Genomic DNA, 14,758 nt, shown 5'->3' on the forward strand with positions numbered 1-14,758 from the left:
ATCATGGCTGATCATCTGCCTCAATGCCACTTTCCCACACCATCCCCATATCCTTTGATATCATTAGTATCCAGAAATCTATCAATTTCTATCTTGAACATGCTCAATGATTGAGCTCCCACAGCCCCCTGGGGTAGAGAATTCCAAATATTCACCACCCTCTGAGTGAAGGAATTCCTCCTCATCTCACACTTAAATGGCCTACCTCTTACTCTGAGACTACGTCCTCTGGCTCTAGACTCACCAGCCAGGGGAAATATCCTATCTCCATCCACGCTCTCACACCTTGTAAGAATTTTGTAAGTTTCAATGAATTCACCACTCATTCTTTGAAACTCTAGAGAATACAGGCCCAGTTTGTTAAATCTCTCCTCACAAGACAATCCCGCTATCCCAGGGATGAATCTGGTGAACCACTGTTGCACTCCCTCGAAGGCAAGTAGATCTTTCCTTTGATGTGGTGACCAAAACTGTACACAATACTCCAGGTGCAATCTCACCAAGGCTGTTTACAATTGGAGCAAGACATCTTTACTCCTGTACTCAAAACCTCTTGTGATGAAGGCCAACATAATGCCAGTCCTTGGAAATATTGTGTGTGCCTTTAAAACTGTAAAAAGATCAGTGCACCTTTAAGACAGAAAGTTCGGGAGACTTAGTCAGCCAGAGTGCATTCTGATTGCCAAGCAACAGCAGCAAGAGAGAGGTCACGTGATTCAATGTTGCAATTTGTCTTTTGAAACTAGCTGGCAAAAAATGGTTTTAAGCAGAGAGTTCTCAGACTGTTCCAGCAACTGAAGGAAGCAGTTTTATTTCTCTTTCTCTGAAGAAGATTCTACAAAGCAACAAACCGAATTAATTCCCTAAGAAAATAAGAAAAGCTTTTCTTTCTTAAAGTATTGGCAGTGCTGTATTCATTACTGAAGGGACAGTTCAGGCTACAACAGCCGAACTGCTAAATTCCCATCTTTGAAGGACCTTCCTTTTCCCAAAGGATGACTATGAAGTCGTCAAGTGACCTTGGACTGTTTCTACATTGGAAGACTCCATTAATCGGGAATGTAAATTGCACACTTTTTTTTGGTCAACTGATTAAAAAACAAACTTTTGAGTTTGAGTATATGTATGCGAATGCAGGAGTTAGAATTTTAAATAAGTAGTTATAAGGTCTTTAGATATTGAGTTATCTTAGCCTTTGCGCTAGGTATGACTCCAACCAGTGGAGAGTTTTCCCCCTGATTCCTATTGACTTCAATTTTGCTCGAGCTCCTTGATGCCATACTCAGTCAAATGTTGTCTTGATGTCAAGGGAGTCACTCTCACTTCACCTCTTGAGTTCAGCTCTTTTGTCCATGTTTGAACCAAGGCTGTAATTAGGTCAGGAGATGAGTGGCCCTGACGGAACCCAAACTAAGTGTCACTGAGCAGGTTATTGCTAAGCAAGTGCCACTTGATAGCACTGTCGATGACACCTTCCATCACTTTACTGATGATTGAGAGTAGACTGATGGGGCGGTAATTGGTCGGGTTGGACTTGTCCTGCTTTTCTTTGTGTACAGAACATACCTGGGCAATTTTCCACATTGCGGGTAGATGCCAATGTTGTTGCTATACTGGAACAGCTTGGCTAGGGGCACGGCAAGTTCTGGAACACAGTTCTTCAGTACTATTGCCGGAATATTGTCAGGACCCATAGCTTTTGCAGCATCCAGCGCCTTCAGCCGTTTCTTGATATCACACGGAGTGAATCGAATTGGCTGAAGTCTGGCATCTGTGATGCTGGGGACTTCAGGAGGAGGCTGAGATGGATCATCAACTCGGCACTTCTGGCTGAAGATTGTTGCAAATGCTTCAGCCTTATCTCTCACACTGATATGCTGGGCTCCCCCATCATTGAGGATGGGGATATTTGTGCAGCCACCTCCTCCAGTTAGTTGTTCAATTGTCCACCACCATTCATGGCTGGATGTGGCGGGACTGCAGAGCTTAGATCTGATCTGCTGGTTATGGAATTGCTCAGTTTTGTCTATTGCATGCTGCTTACGCAGTTTGGCACGCAGATTGTCCTGTGTTATAGCTTCACCAGGTTAACACCTCATTTTGAGCTATGCCCGGTGCTGCTCATGGCATGCCCGCCTGCACTCTTCATTAAATCAGGGTTGGTCTCCTGGCTTGATGGCAACTGTAGATTGGGGAATATGCCGGGCCATGAGGTTACAGATTGTGGTTGAGTACAATTCTGCTGCTGCTGATGGCCCACAGCACCTCATGCATGGCCAGTTTTGCATTGCTAGATCTGTTCCAAATCTATCCCATTTAGCACAGTGGTAGTGCCATACAACACGATGGAGAGTGCCCTCAATGTGAAGGTGGGACTTCGTCTCCACAAGGACTGTGTGGTGGTCACTCCCACCAATACTTTCATGGACAGATGCATCTGCGATAGATTGGTGAGGACGAGGTCAAGTATGTTTTTCCCTCACTACCTGCTGCATACCCAATCTAGCAGCTATGCCCTTTAGGACTCGGTCAGCCTGGTGAGTAGTGGTGCTACCGAGCCACTGTTGGTGATGGACATTGAAGTGTCCCACACAGAGTACATTCTGTACCCATCCCACCCTCAGTGCTTCCTCCAAGGGGTGTTCAATGGGGAGGAGTACTGACTCATCAGCTGAGGGAGGGCAGTAGGTGGTAAGCAGCAGATTTCCTTGCCCATGTTTGACCTGATGCCATGAGACTTCATGGGGTCCAGAATCGATGTTGAGGACTCCCAGGACAACTCCCTCTCGACTGTATACCACTGTGCTGCCACCTCTGCTGGGTCTGTCCTGCCAGTGGGACAGGACATACCCAGGGATGGTGATGGCAGTGTCTGGGACATTGTCTGTAAGGTATGATTCCGTGAGTATAACTATGTCAGACTGTTGCTTGACTGATCTGTGGGACAGCTCTCCCAACTTTGGCACAAGCCCCCTGATGTTACTAAGGAGGACTTTGCAGGATCGACAGGGCTGGGTTTGCCGTTGTCATCTCCAGTGCCTAGGTCAATGCCGGGTGGTCCGTCCCATTTCCTTCTGTTTTATTGACGTCGTAGCAGTTAGATACAACTGAGTGGCTTGCTAGGCCCAACCACCTTCAGCTGCTTCATCAATGACTTTCCTTCAATCATAAGGTCAGAAGTGAGGATATTCGCTGATGATTGCACAATGCTCAGCACCATTCGTGACTACTTAGATACTGAAGCAGTCCATGTAGAAATACAGCAAGGCCTGGACAATATCCAGGCTTGGGCTGATAAGTAGCAAGTAACATTCGCGCCACACAAGTACCAGGCAATGACCATCTCCAAGAAGAGAGAATCGAACCATCTCCCTTCGACATTCAATGGCATTATGATCACTGAATCCCCCACTATCAAGATCCTAGGGGTTACCATTGACCAGAAACTGAACTGGAGTAGCCATATAAATACTGTGGCTACAAGAGCAGGTCAGAGGGCAGGAAGCCTGCAGTGAGTAACTCACCTCCTGACTCCCCAAAGCCTGTCCACCATCTACAAGGCACAAGTCAGGAGTGTGATGGAATACTCTTCACTTGCCTGGATGGGTGCAGCTCCAACAACACTCAAGAAGCTTGACACCATCCAGGACAAAGCAGCCCGCTTGATTGGCACCCCATCCACAAACGTTCACACCCTGCACAATGACACACATTGGCAGCAGTGTATGCCATCTACAAGATGCATTGCAGCGACTCACCAAGGACCCTTCGACAATACCTTTCAAACCTGCGACCTCGACCGACTAGAAGGACAAGGGCAGCAAATGCATGGAAAGACCACCAGCTGCAAGTTTCCCTCCAAGTCACACAGCATCCTGACTTGGAACTATATCGCCGCCGTTCCTTCAATGTTCCTAGTTCAAAATCCTGGAACTCCCTTCCTAACAGCACTGTGGGTGTACCTACCTCCCATGGACTGCAGCAGTTCAAGGAGGCAGCTCACCACCGCCTTCTCAATTAGGGATGGGCAATAAAGGCTGGCCTAGCCAGCGACACCCACATCCCATGAGTGATTAAAAAAAAATCTTAGTGTTTAAGATTTTAGTTTTTAAATAAATGGTTAATTTGTTGATATCCACTTCATTTGGTTGTTCAATTTGGCTGCTTTTTTCCTATTTTGAAAGCTTAAAGAAATATGCTGTGACGTGTGGAGTGATGGGACTGAATTAACAATGCTTTGCGCCCACCGCGATCAGAATCATATATTTTAATTGGGGGCTTTGTCCTGCATGGTCATCGCAATACCATTTGCCTTCCTAGTTGCTTGCTGCACCTGCATGCTAGCTTTAACTGACTCATGAACAAGGACACCCAGGTCCCTTCATACATCAACACTTTCCAAGGTATCACCATTTAGAAAACACTGTCTTCTCTTTTTTCTACCAAAGTGGATAACTTAGCACTTATTCGCATTATATTCCATCTGCCATGTTCTTGCCCATTCACTTAGCCTGTCCAAATCTCCTTGAAGCCTCCTTGCATCCTCCTCAAAACTTACATTCCCACCTAGTTTTGTGTCATCAGCAAATTTGGAAATATTACAATTGGTCCCCATACACAAATCATTTACATAGCTTGTGAACAGCTGTGGCCCAAGCACTGATCCTTGTGGTACACCACTAGTAACAGACTGCCATCCTGAGAATAGCCCATTTATTCCAACGCTCTGCTATCTGTTAAGCAATTCTCAATCCATTGCAGAATATTCCCAATCCCATGTTGTCTAATTTTGTTCACTAACCTGTGTAGAACCTTATCAAAAGCCTTCTGAAAAACCAAATACACCACATCCACTGGTTCTCCTTTATCTATGCTACAAGTAATAGCCACATAAAACCCCAACAGGTTTGTCGAACATCATTCCCCCTCAATAAATCCATGTTGACTCTGCCCAATCAGATCATTATTTTCTAAGTGTCTCGTTATCACGTCCTTTATAACAGATTCTAACATTTTCGCTACTACTGACATCAAACTAACAAGCCTGTAGTTCCCTGTTTTCTCTCTCCATCCTTTCTTAAATAGTGGGGCTACATTTGCTACATTCCAGTCTGCAGGAACTTTTCCAGAATCTATAGAATTTTGAAAGATAACAACCAATGCAACCACTATCTCTATAGCCACCTCCTTCAATACTCTGGGATGTAGCTCATCTGGTCCAGGGGATTTATCAACCTTCAATCCAGTTAATATTTTGAGTACTACCTCTTTATTAATACTAATTTCTTTCAGTTCCGCATTTTCACAATTCCCTTGGTTCGCTAGTATTTCTGGGAGATTTTCTGTATCTTCCTCTGTGAAGACAGACACAGTAATTGTTTAGTTTATCCACCATTTCACTATTCTCAATTATAAATTCTCCTTTCTCCACTTGTAATGGACACACATTTGTCATTGCTAATCTTTCCTTTTCAAAAACCTAAAGAAGCTATTACAGTCTGCTTTTATGTTTCTCGCTACACTCTTTTCCTTTTCTTTATCAGTTTCTTGGTCACCCTTTGCTGAATTCTAAATTGTCCCAATCCTTGGGCTTACCACTTTTTCTCGCAATCTTATAAGCCACTTCCTTTGATCTAATGCTCGTGACGTCCATATCCCGAGAATGAAGTAAAAGAATCTGCATGTGTAAAATGGATTAAAAGCCTCTACAGAAATGTTTATTCCTTAAACAATTACCTTTACACTCTACTGACAATGTCCGTTTAGCAACTTTGGAACCTACCTCCCTTGACAGTCCCACGTCGACCATTATTGGGCCCAACTGGGCTCAAACCCAGCAGCTTCTCCTCGATCTTCACTCCAGCTCAAACTGATGCTGCAAAAAGACACACAGACATACACTGACTTCAAAATCCAATATGCAACCCAGTACAAACCAGCTCTTAATTGGTCTGTCTGTGTTTCTAGACTTGGTTCTGGGAGCAAAGGTTGCAATGAAACAAAAGTAAAATACTGTGGATGCTGGAAATCTGAAATGAAGAGGAACAAATGCTGGAAATAAATAAGCAGGTCAGGCAGTATATGTGGAGAGAGAAACAGAGTTAACATTTCAGGGTATGCAGAATGAATTGTGGGGAATAAAGATGGTGCAGAATTTGATGGCCAACATAAGCTCAGAAGTGGAAGAGAAATGGACTATAACACAGGAAAAACAATTCTGGCCATGAAAGGTACTGTGGAAGATAAAGTTGGTAACCCAGCAGCGTGTGGTCAGGAGTGTGAGGCTTGTAAGAAATGTGCCCCAACCGCTCTCTTCCATTGTTCAGAGCTCTTAGGCACGGAACAGAAGGCTCAGGCTTAAACCACACGGGGACTTTGCTGTCAGTGAAGAGAGACGAGAAAGACCAAAGTGCCGTTTGTCCCTCTCAGTGTTGCCCTGAAGGACTGGGTCCAGGCTGAAGTTCTGTTCCTGCCCTACGATCCTCCCCCAGATTGTCCTTTCTGAGCTCCAGCCTGGTAATGCTAAACACTCAGGTGGGAAAGACAAAATTCTACAACAATGCGTTCAAACCAAAGCTGATTTATTTGGCATTTACCCAGAATATTAAACTCCAGCCCAATTATTGGAGTTATTAACATCAGCAGAAACAAATTTCAACTGTCAGAATGAACATGGTTAGTGCAGGATGTGATTAACAGCAGCAATAACAGCAGAATCTAACCCCTGCAGTCACTTGTGAACTCACTGGTGTTTCTGTAGGTCAGATAACTCAGTGAATCCCGTCCCACACTCGGTGCAGGTGAACAGCCTTTCCCTAGTGTGAACACGCTGGTGCCTCAGCAGGTTGGATGACTCAATGAATCCCTTTCCATACAAACAGCAAGTAAATGGCCTCTCCCCAATGTGAATTCACACGTTGCTTTAGCTTTTAGATCTCCTCTCACAGTCAGAACATTTAAAAAGTCTCTTATTAGTGTGAACACGTTGATGTGTAGTAAGGTGGGATGACTGAGTAAATCCCTTCCCACACACAGAGCAGTTGAATGGCCTCTCCTGGGTGTGAACCTGCTGGTGCTGCAGAACAGTGAACAATCGCCTGAACATCTTCCCACAGTGAGAGCAGCTGAACGGTGTGGAACTGGTGTGAATGCGCTGGTGCTCCCTCAATGAATATGCACTTTTTAAGCTTTTGTTGCAGCTTGAGCATTTAAACACTCTTTCTTCAGTATGAGTTCGCTGGTGTGTATGGAGGCTGGATGACCGAGTGAATCCCTTCCCACAGTCCGAGCAGGTGAATGGCCTTTCTCCAGTGTGAGTGCGTCGGTGAATTTCCAGCTCAGACATTGGAATCCCTTCCCACATTCACACGGTTTCTCCCTGGTGTGGCTGCTCTTGTGTCTCGACAGGCCGGTTGATTGGTTGAAACCCTGTCCACATACAGAACACGTGTGCGGTTTCTCCCAGCTGTGAGCAGTGCTTTTTGCTTCCATGTTCAAAGGCCGACGATATTCAGGTTACGATAAATTGAGTGACTCTTTCAGATCTTGATGTGAAGGTTGGTGTGAGTTTCCCATCTATTAGCAAAAATACAAAAGCAGGTTGTGAAACTGAGCTGAATCAATCTGGTATTTTTTGGGGGCTGCACTTGGAAAAAGTGACTATCAAAGCTACCAGATTGTCGTAAAAACCCAACAGGTTCACCCATGTCCTTCAGGCCTACACAAGACTCCAGCCTCTATGGGAGGAGAGAGAGAGAGAAGGGTGGGGGAGGAGTGGACCTCAAAAGCAGTGATCTCAGGATTACTCCCAGTCTCACATGCAAGTGAGCAAAGGAATAGGAGAATTGAGCGATTGAACAAGTGGCTGGAGAACCGGTGTAGGGGGGAGGACATCAGATTTCTGATACATTGGGACCGGTTCTGGGGCAGGTGGGACCTGCACAAGATGGACGGATTGCATCTTAGCAGGACTGGGACGAATATCCTCGCAGGGAGATTTGCTAGAGCTGCTGGGGAGGGTTTAAACTGAATTGTCAGGGGAGTGGGAACCTGAGAGGGAGCTCAGATTGCTGGGAAGCAAAACTGGTAACCTGTCAGGAATGTGGGAACCAGGAGCAAGTATCAAGAGAGGAATATCAAGGTGCACAGAATACTGGGGGAGATAGATAGCACGAGTGTAGGGAATAGTAAATTATTAGGTGGGGTCAGAGTAAGGGAGAAAGTAATGAAGTCTGAATCAAGGTTAATGTGCATGTATGTGAATGCACAGAGTGTGGTGAATAAGATTGGTGAGGTACAGGCGCAGATTGCCATGTGGAAATATGATGTTGTGGCTATAACAGAGACCTGGCTCAAAGAAGGGCAGAACTGGGTGTTAAATATTCCTGGATACAAGGTGTTCAGGAAAGATAGGAAAGGGAAAAATGGGGGAGGGGTGGTGGTATTGATTAAGGAGAGCATTGCAGTGCTGGAGAAAAAGGATGTCCCAAAGGGGTCGAAGACAGAATCAATTTGGCTAGAGCTAAGGAACAAAAAAGGTGCGGTTACATTGCTCGGTGTTGTCTATAGGCCACCAGCTAGTGGGAAGGGCGTGGAGGAACAAATTTGTAAGGAAATTACAGAGAGGTACAAAAATTATAGGGTAGTTATAATGGGGGACTTTAATTATCCAAACACAGACTGGGATAATAGCAGTGTAAAGGGCAGTGAGGGGCAAGAGTTCCGAGAGTGTGTTCAGGAAAATGTTTACAACAGTATGTTGCCAGTCCATCAAGAAAGGAGGCACTGCTAGACCTGGTTCTTGGTAATGAGATGGGCCAAGTGGATCAAGTATCAGGAGGAGAGCATTTAGGGGACAGTGATCATTGCATCATAAGGTTTAGGCTGACTATGGAAAAGGACAAAGAGCAATCCAGGGTAAGAATAATTAACTGGGGGAAGGCCAACTTCAATGGGGTAAGAATGGAGCTGGGCGAATAAATTGGAGTCAAAAGCTAGTAGGAAACCGGTAGAGGCTCAAAGAAGAGATAGTTCGGTCACAATCGAGGTATGATCCCTTGAAGGGGAAAAGTAGGGCAAACAGATCCAGAGCTCCCTGGATGACCAAACAGGTAGAAATTACGATAAAGAAGAAAAAGTATGCTTATGACAGATGCCCGGTAGAAAATACTATTGAGACCCAGGCTGAATATAAAAGGTCCAGAGAGGAAATGAAAAAGCAAATATGAGAAGCAAAGAGAGCACATGAAGAGAGACTGGCAGCTAGCATGAAAGGAAATCCCAAAGTTTTCTATAGGCATATAATAGTGGAATGGTGGTAAAAGGAGGAGTGGGGCTGATTAGGGACCAGAAAGGGGATTTACACATTAAGGCAGAGGCATAGTTAAGGTATTAAATGAATACTTTGCATTTGTTCTTTACCAAGGAAGAAGATACAACTCAGGCAATGGTGAAAGAGGAGGTAAGTCAGACACTGGAGGGGTTTAAAATTGATAAAGAGGAAGTATTCGACAGGCTGTCCGTACTTAAAATGGATAAAGCACCAGGACCAGATGAGATGCATCCAAGAATACTGAGGGAAGTGAGGATAGAAATCACAGAGGCACTGGCCATAACTTTTCAGTCTTCCTTACGCTCGAGGATGGTGCCAGAGGACTGGAGAATTGCAAACGTTACACCCTTGTTCAAAAAAGCGTGTAAGGATAAGCCCAGCAACTACAGACAGTCAGTTTAACTTTGGTGGTGGGAAAACCTCGAGAAAAAATTAGGGACAAAATGAATAGTCACACGGACAAATGCGAGTTAATTAAGGAAAGCCAGTAAGGATTTCTTAAGGGAAAATCATGTTTAACTAACTTGCTGGAGTTTTTTGAGGTGGTAACAGAGAGGGTTGATGAGGGCAATGTTGTTGATGTGGTGTACATGGACTTTCAAAAGGCGTTTGATACAGTGCCACACAACAGACTTGTGAGCAAACTTGTAGCTCTTGGAATAAAAGGGACAGTAGCAACATGGATACAAAACTGGCTGAATGACAGGAAACATTAATGGATGTTTATCGGGCTGGAGGAAGGTTTGTAGTGGAATCTCCCCAGGGATCAGTGTTGGGACCCTTGCTTTTCCTGTTATAAATTAATGACCTGGACCTTGGTGTAAAGGGCACAATTCCAAAGTTTGCAGATGATATGAAATTTGGAAGCATTGTGAACTGTGAAGAGGATAGTATAGAATTTCAAAAGGACATAGACAAGTTGGTGGAATGGGCAGACAGGTGGTAGGTGAAGTTTAATGCAGAGAAATGTGAAGTGATTCATTTTGGTTGGAAGAACATGGAGAGACAATATATAATAAAGGATACAATTCTAAAGGGGGTGCAGGAGCAGAGGGACCTAGGTATATATGTGCATATGTCATTACAGGTGGCAGAACAGATTGAGAGAGCAATTAATAAAGCATATAGTATCCTGGAATTTATTAATAGGAGCATAGAGTACAAGAGCAAGAAAGTTATGTTGAACTTGTATAAGACACTAGTTCGGCCTCAGCTGGAATACTGAGTCCAGTTCTGAGCGCCGCACTTTAGGAAAGACGTGAAGGCACTGGAGAGAGTACAGAAAAGATTCATGAGAATGGTTCCAAGGACGAGGTACTTAAGTTATGAAGATAGATGGGAGGAGTTAGGACTGTTTTCCTTGGTGGAGAAAGCTGAGAGGTGATTTGATAGAGGCATTCAAAATCATGAGGGGTCTGGACACAGTAGATAGAGAGAAACTGTTCCCACTCGTGAAAAGATCAAGAACGAGAGGGCACAGATTTAAAGTATTTGGTAAGAGAAGCAAAAGTGACAAGAGGAAATACTTTTACACGCAGCGAGTGATTAAGATCTGGAATGCGCTGCTTGAGAACGTGGTGGAGACAGGTTCAATTGAAGCATTCAAAAGGCAAATAAACAGTTATATGAAAAGGAATAATGCACAGAGGTATGGGGAGAAGGTATGGGGAGAAGGCAGGGGAATGGAACTGAGGGAATTGTTCTTTTGGAGAGCCAGTGTGGACATGATGGGCAGGATGGCCTCCTTCTGCACTGTAACGATTCTGTGAACTAGCTAGCTAGGTAACTAACTGTACAGCTGACACCAGCAGGCAGTTTGTTTACCAATGACTAAGACTGAAAGGAACTACAATTTAATGTTAAAAGTCAAGTGAAATGCTAAATGCAAATTTGACTAGATTTTAGAAACAGATCAACCCTTAAAATTTCCACACTTACCAAATTCCCAAATTAAGCACTCTGTCACACAGCACGCAGTCGTGGTTCTGTTACATTGATCCAGAGGCCGTGAATTCAAATCCTGTCATGGCAGTTTGAGAATTGGAAGGCGAAATCTGGAAATAAAAAAGCTGGTTGTCAGTAGAAGTGACCATGAAGCGGCTGGATTGTCTAAGAACGTTCATTTATACAGCACCTTTCCTGGCCTCAGGGTGTTCCAAAGCACTTTTCAGTCAATTAAACACCTTTAAAATGTGTACTCACTCTTGTAATGAAGGATAATGTGGGCAGCCCAAGCTGTGCACAGCAAGATCCCACAAACAACAAAGAGATAAAGGATTGGATAGTCCACTTTTTCCCAATTAGTGTAAAATTGGTTCATTAATGCCCCTCCAGAGATGGAAACCTCTGTCCTTACCCGGTCTGGGCCTGTATATGTGACTCAAGTCTTACATTAACGTGGGTGACTATTAACTGCCCCTGAAGTGGCTGAACGAGCCACTCAGTTGTATGAAACCAGTTCAAGGAGGTGGCCGCCCACCACCAGCACCATCCCAAGCAGCTCTGTAACACAGGAGTCTGTGCTCTACGGGCTGTTCCCAGGGACGCACACCGAGATAAACATCAACTGCTGCTGGAGGACGATCAATTCAGTGAAAGACGCCCTTTGGTCTGCCCGAAACTTGCTGGTCTTCCAGCGCAAAGAGTTGTCCACGACCGAATGTTGCAGACTGGCACATTCCAAGGTCCAGGACTACGTGCTGAGGGACGCACTAAAGCTTGGGGCAGCCGCAGCAAAAGCTCAATGGGGAAAGACCACTGTGTAAGGTCCCCCCACCAAAGTGAACTGAAGGGCTGGATCCATGGAAAACCCCTCGAACTGTATCGGGAAAATTTTTAACAAAAACAAGAAATGCTGGATTCACTCAGCAGGTCTGGCAGCATCTGTGGAAAGAGAAGCAGAGTTAACGTTTCGGGTCAGTGACCCTTCTTCGGAACTGACAAATATTAGAAAAGTCACAGATTATAAGCAAGTGAGGTGGGGGTTGGGCAAGAGATAACAAAGGAGAAGGTGCAGATTGGACCTGGCCACATAGCTGACCAAAAGGTCACGGAGCAAAGGCAAACAATATGTTAATGGTGTGTTGAAAGACAAAGCATTAGTACAGATTAGGTGTGAATATACTGAATAATGAACATCAGCAAGTGCAAACCTGAAGAAAAACAACCTGAAAAAAACAGTGGGTAAGCAAACTGAACAAACTAAGATGAAATGAAATAAATGCAAAAAAAGATTGTAAAAAATGTAAAAAGGAATGCAAAAAAAAAGGAAGAAAAAATAACTAAAAATGACTAAAAATGAAAGTAAAGTGGGGGGCTGTCATGCTCTGAAATTATTGAACTCAATGTTCAGTCCGGCAGGCTGTAGTGTGCCTAATCGGTAGATGAGATGCTGTTCCTCGAGCTTGCGTTGATGTTCACTGGAACACTGCAGCAATCCCAGGACAGAGATGTGAGCATGAGAGCAGGGGGGAGTGTTGAAATGGCAAGCAACCGGAAGCTCAGGGTCCTGCTTGCGGACTGAGCGGAGATGTTCCGCAAAGCGGTCACCCAGTCTGCGCTTGGTCTCCCCAATGTAGAGGAGACCACACTGTGAGCAGCGAATACAGTATACTACATTGAAAGAAGTACAAGTAAATCGCTGCTTCACCTGAAAGGAGTGTTTGGGGCCTGGGACAGTGAGGAGAGAGGAGGTAAATGGGCAGGTATTACACCTCCTGCGATTGCAAGGGAAGGTGCCCTGGAAGCTCCAGCAGCTGATGGGGACTAATGCCCCTCCAGATCCTCCTTCCGCTTCACTTCCCTCTGACCCCACCCCTTCTGATCTGACAGAAGGGTCACTGACCCGAAACGTTAACTCTGCTTCTCTTTCCACAGATGCTGCCAGACCTGCTGAGTGAATCCAGCATTTCTTGTTTTTGTTTCAGATTTCCAGCATCCGCAGTATTTTGCTTTTAATCGGGAAAATTTTTGTTTGCTGTAAAATGTATATGGCATGAAAAATGAAATGGAAGGGTTGTGAGGCAACTCATTCCTGTATTGAAGGAAACTGACCTCCTTTGCACTGTTTGTATTTTTTGACTTGGTGCTGTTTGGAACTGTTTTGTAATGTATTTTTTGCAAATTTTTCTCAATAAAGTATATTTTGGAAACAAAAAAAAACCCAGCACCTTCTCAAGGGGTGACTAGGGACAGGGTAATAAATACCAGCTTTGCCAACGATGGCCACATCCCAAGAATGAATTAGTAAAAACTTGCAGCCAGTCCTTTCCTCAAAGGGACTGGTGGAAAATCTGAAGCCCACCCACTGGAGACACCAAAACCCATCCAAGCTCAGTCCTTATCAACCAGGTTTTCTCGCACCTATTGCCTCCGCCTCAAAGGCTGTGACATTAAAATCCTGTGTTTCAGTGTTTTGGGTGGCCCCAGTCAAAGTGGTGTCCTCCCCAGGGGAGAGGACAACCCGGGCCCTGCCGGCTGCCACTCGAGCCCCAGGCTCTCCCCGCGGCCTTGCTCTTGGCCGCTCACCTGCTGCTGATGGCCCACCTGTGCCGGCGCGCGCCTTTACCAAGCCCCGCCCCCGCAGCCATGGCAACGCCGGCGTCTGTCAACCGTTTCCCGTTCAAACTTCTCATGCGGAAAAAATCCGCCGCGCGCCCCCGACATTCGCCCCTCGCAGTTCGCGCACGCGCAGCTGCTCCGCTTGGGGTGAAATGTGAAACCCCACCCCCATCGTCGCCATCTTTGTTCGGGGAAATCTGCACGAACGCGCGATCAAACCAGGAGAAATGAAGCATCGCAGCCCCAGAGAAAGATGGGCGTCACTCCCAAAAAAGGAAATTTCACAATATTGCTTGTTTTGTTAAAAAAAAAGTATTTATCTTTTCCAAACTAGGGTGAACCTTATTTTCAGTTCTTCTCGGGTGCAGGTTTATTTTAATTTTGATATTGATTTACTTGTACTCATTCGTCTCTCTTTACAAAGATGTCTGAAATCTCTGAACCTGCCTTTGGGGTTTTCAATGGCGGGTTGGTTGACATCCTTCCATCTACAGAAAGATTGATGGACTCGCAGCAAATAATCCATTGAAGTGGGGTGTCTTCTCTTGGCTCACCTTTGCTGATGCTGTGAAGGCCAACCTTAAGAAGCAGGTTCTGCCACAAGTGCTGCAGGTGAAGCTGCCGAGTGACTGTGTGAGTTGTTGTTTTTGACATTGGCGCCTGTTGTGAAGCATTTGACCTTCATGTCACACATGCAAGCAACCTTGAAGCGGAGCCTTAGACGCCCACTGGTCATCTGGCCCCGGCCACCTCACCATACAGAAAGTCCTTGGTCATGGACCATCTTCCATTCTGCAGCTATATCTGATCATTCCCCGTTAATGTACCTTTTTCACATTACAGGAGACCAGCGCACAGGCGCGGTGC

The 14,758-nt window shown here is 45.2% G+C and overlaps 1 protein-coding gene across 3 annotated transcripts; it reads right to left on the bottom strand.

The window, feature by feature from the left end:
- Nucleotides 1-6,476: 6,476 nt before the first annotated feature.
- On the bottom strand, nt 6,477-14,004 carry LOC137348480 (zinc finger protein 664-like). Of its 3 annotated transcripts, none has more exons than XM_068013790.1 (3): nt 13,877-14,004; nt 11,270-11,385; nt 6,477-7,575 (listed from the first exon to the last, which is right to left on the bottom strand). In XM_068013790.1, the coding sequence occupies exon 3, from the start codon at nt 7,361-7,363 to the stop codon at nt 6,923-6,925; it is 441 nt and encodes a 146-aa protein (XP_067869891.1). In that variant the 5' UTR covers nt 7,364-7,575; nt 11,270-11,385; nt 13,877-14,004; the 3' UTR covers nt 6,477-6,922. The 3 variants fall into 3 exon arrangements, with proteins under 3 accessions (XP_067869891.1, XP_067869890.1, XP_067869893.1); XM_068013789.1 differs by having other exon boundaries at nt 13,859-14,004; XM_068013792.1 differs by lacking the exon at nt 13,877-14,004 and adding an exon at nt 13,694-13,851.
- Nucleotides 14,005-14,758: the final 754 nt, after the last annotated feature.

The sequence above is a fragment of the Heterodontus francisci genome, chromosome 34 (genome assembly GCF_036365525.1).
Source record: "Heterodontus francisci isolate sHetFra1 chromosome 34, sHetFra1.hap1, whole genome shotgun sequence".
In the NCBI taxonomy this organism is placed as follows: domain Eukaryota; kingdom Metazoa; phylum Chordata; class Chondrichthyes; order Heterodontiformes; family Heterodontidae; genus Heterodontus; species Heterodontus francisci.

Excerpts from the sequence above, each read along its gene's own strand:
- LOC137348480 (XM_068013790.1), bottom strand. The coding sequence starts at position 7,363 with ATGTGGGAAGGGATTCCAATGTCTGAGCTGGAAATTCACCGACGCACT.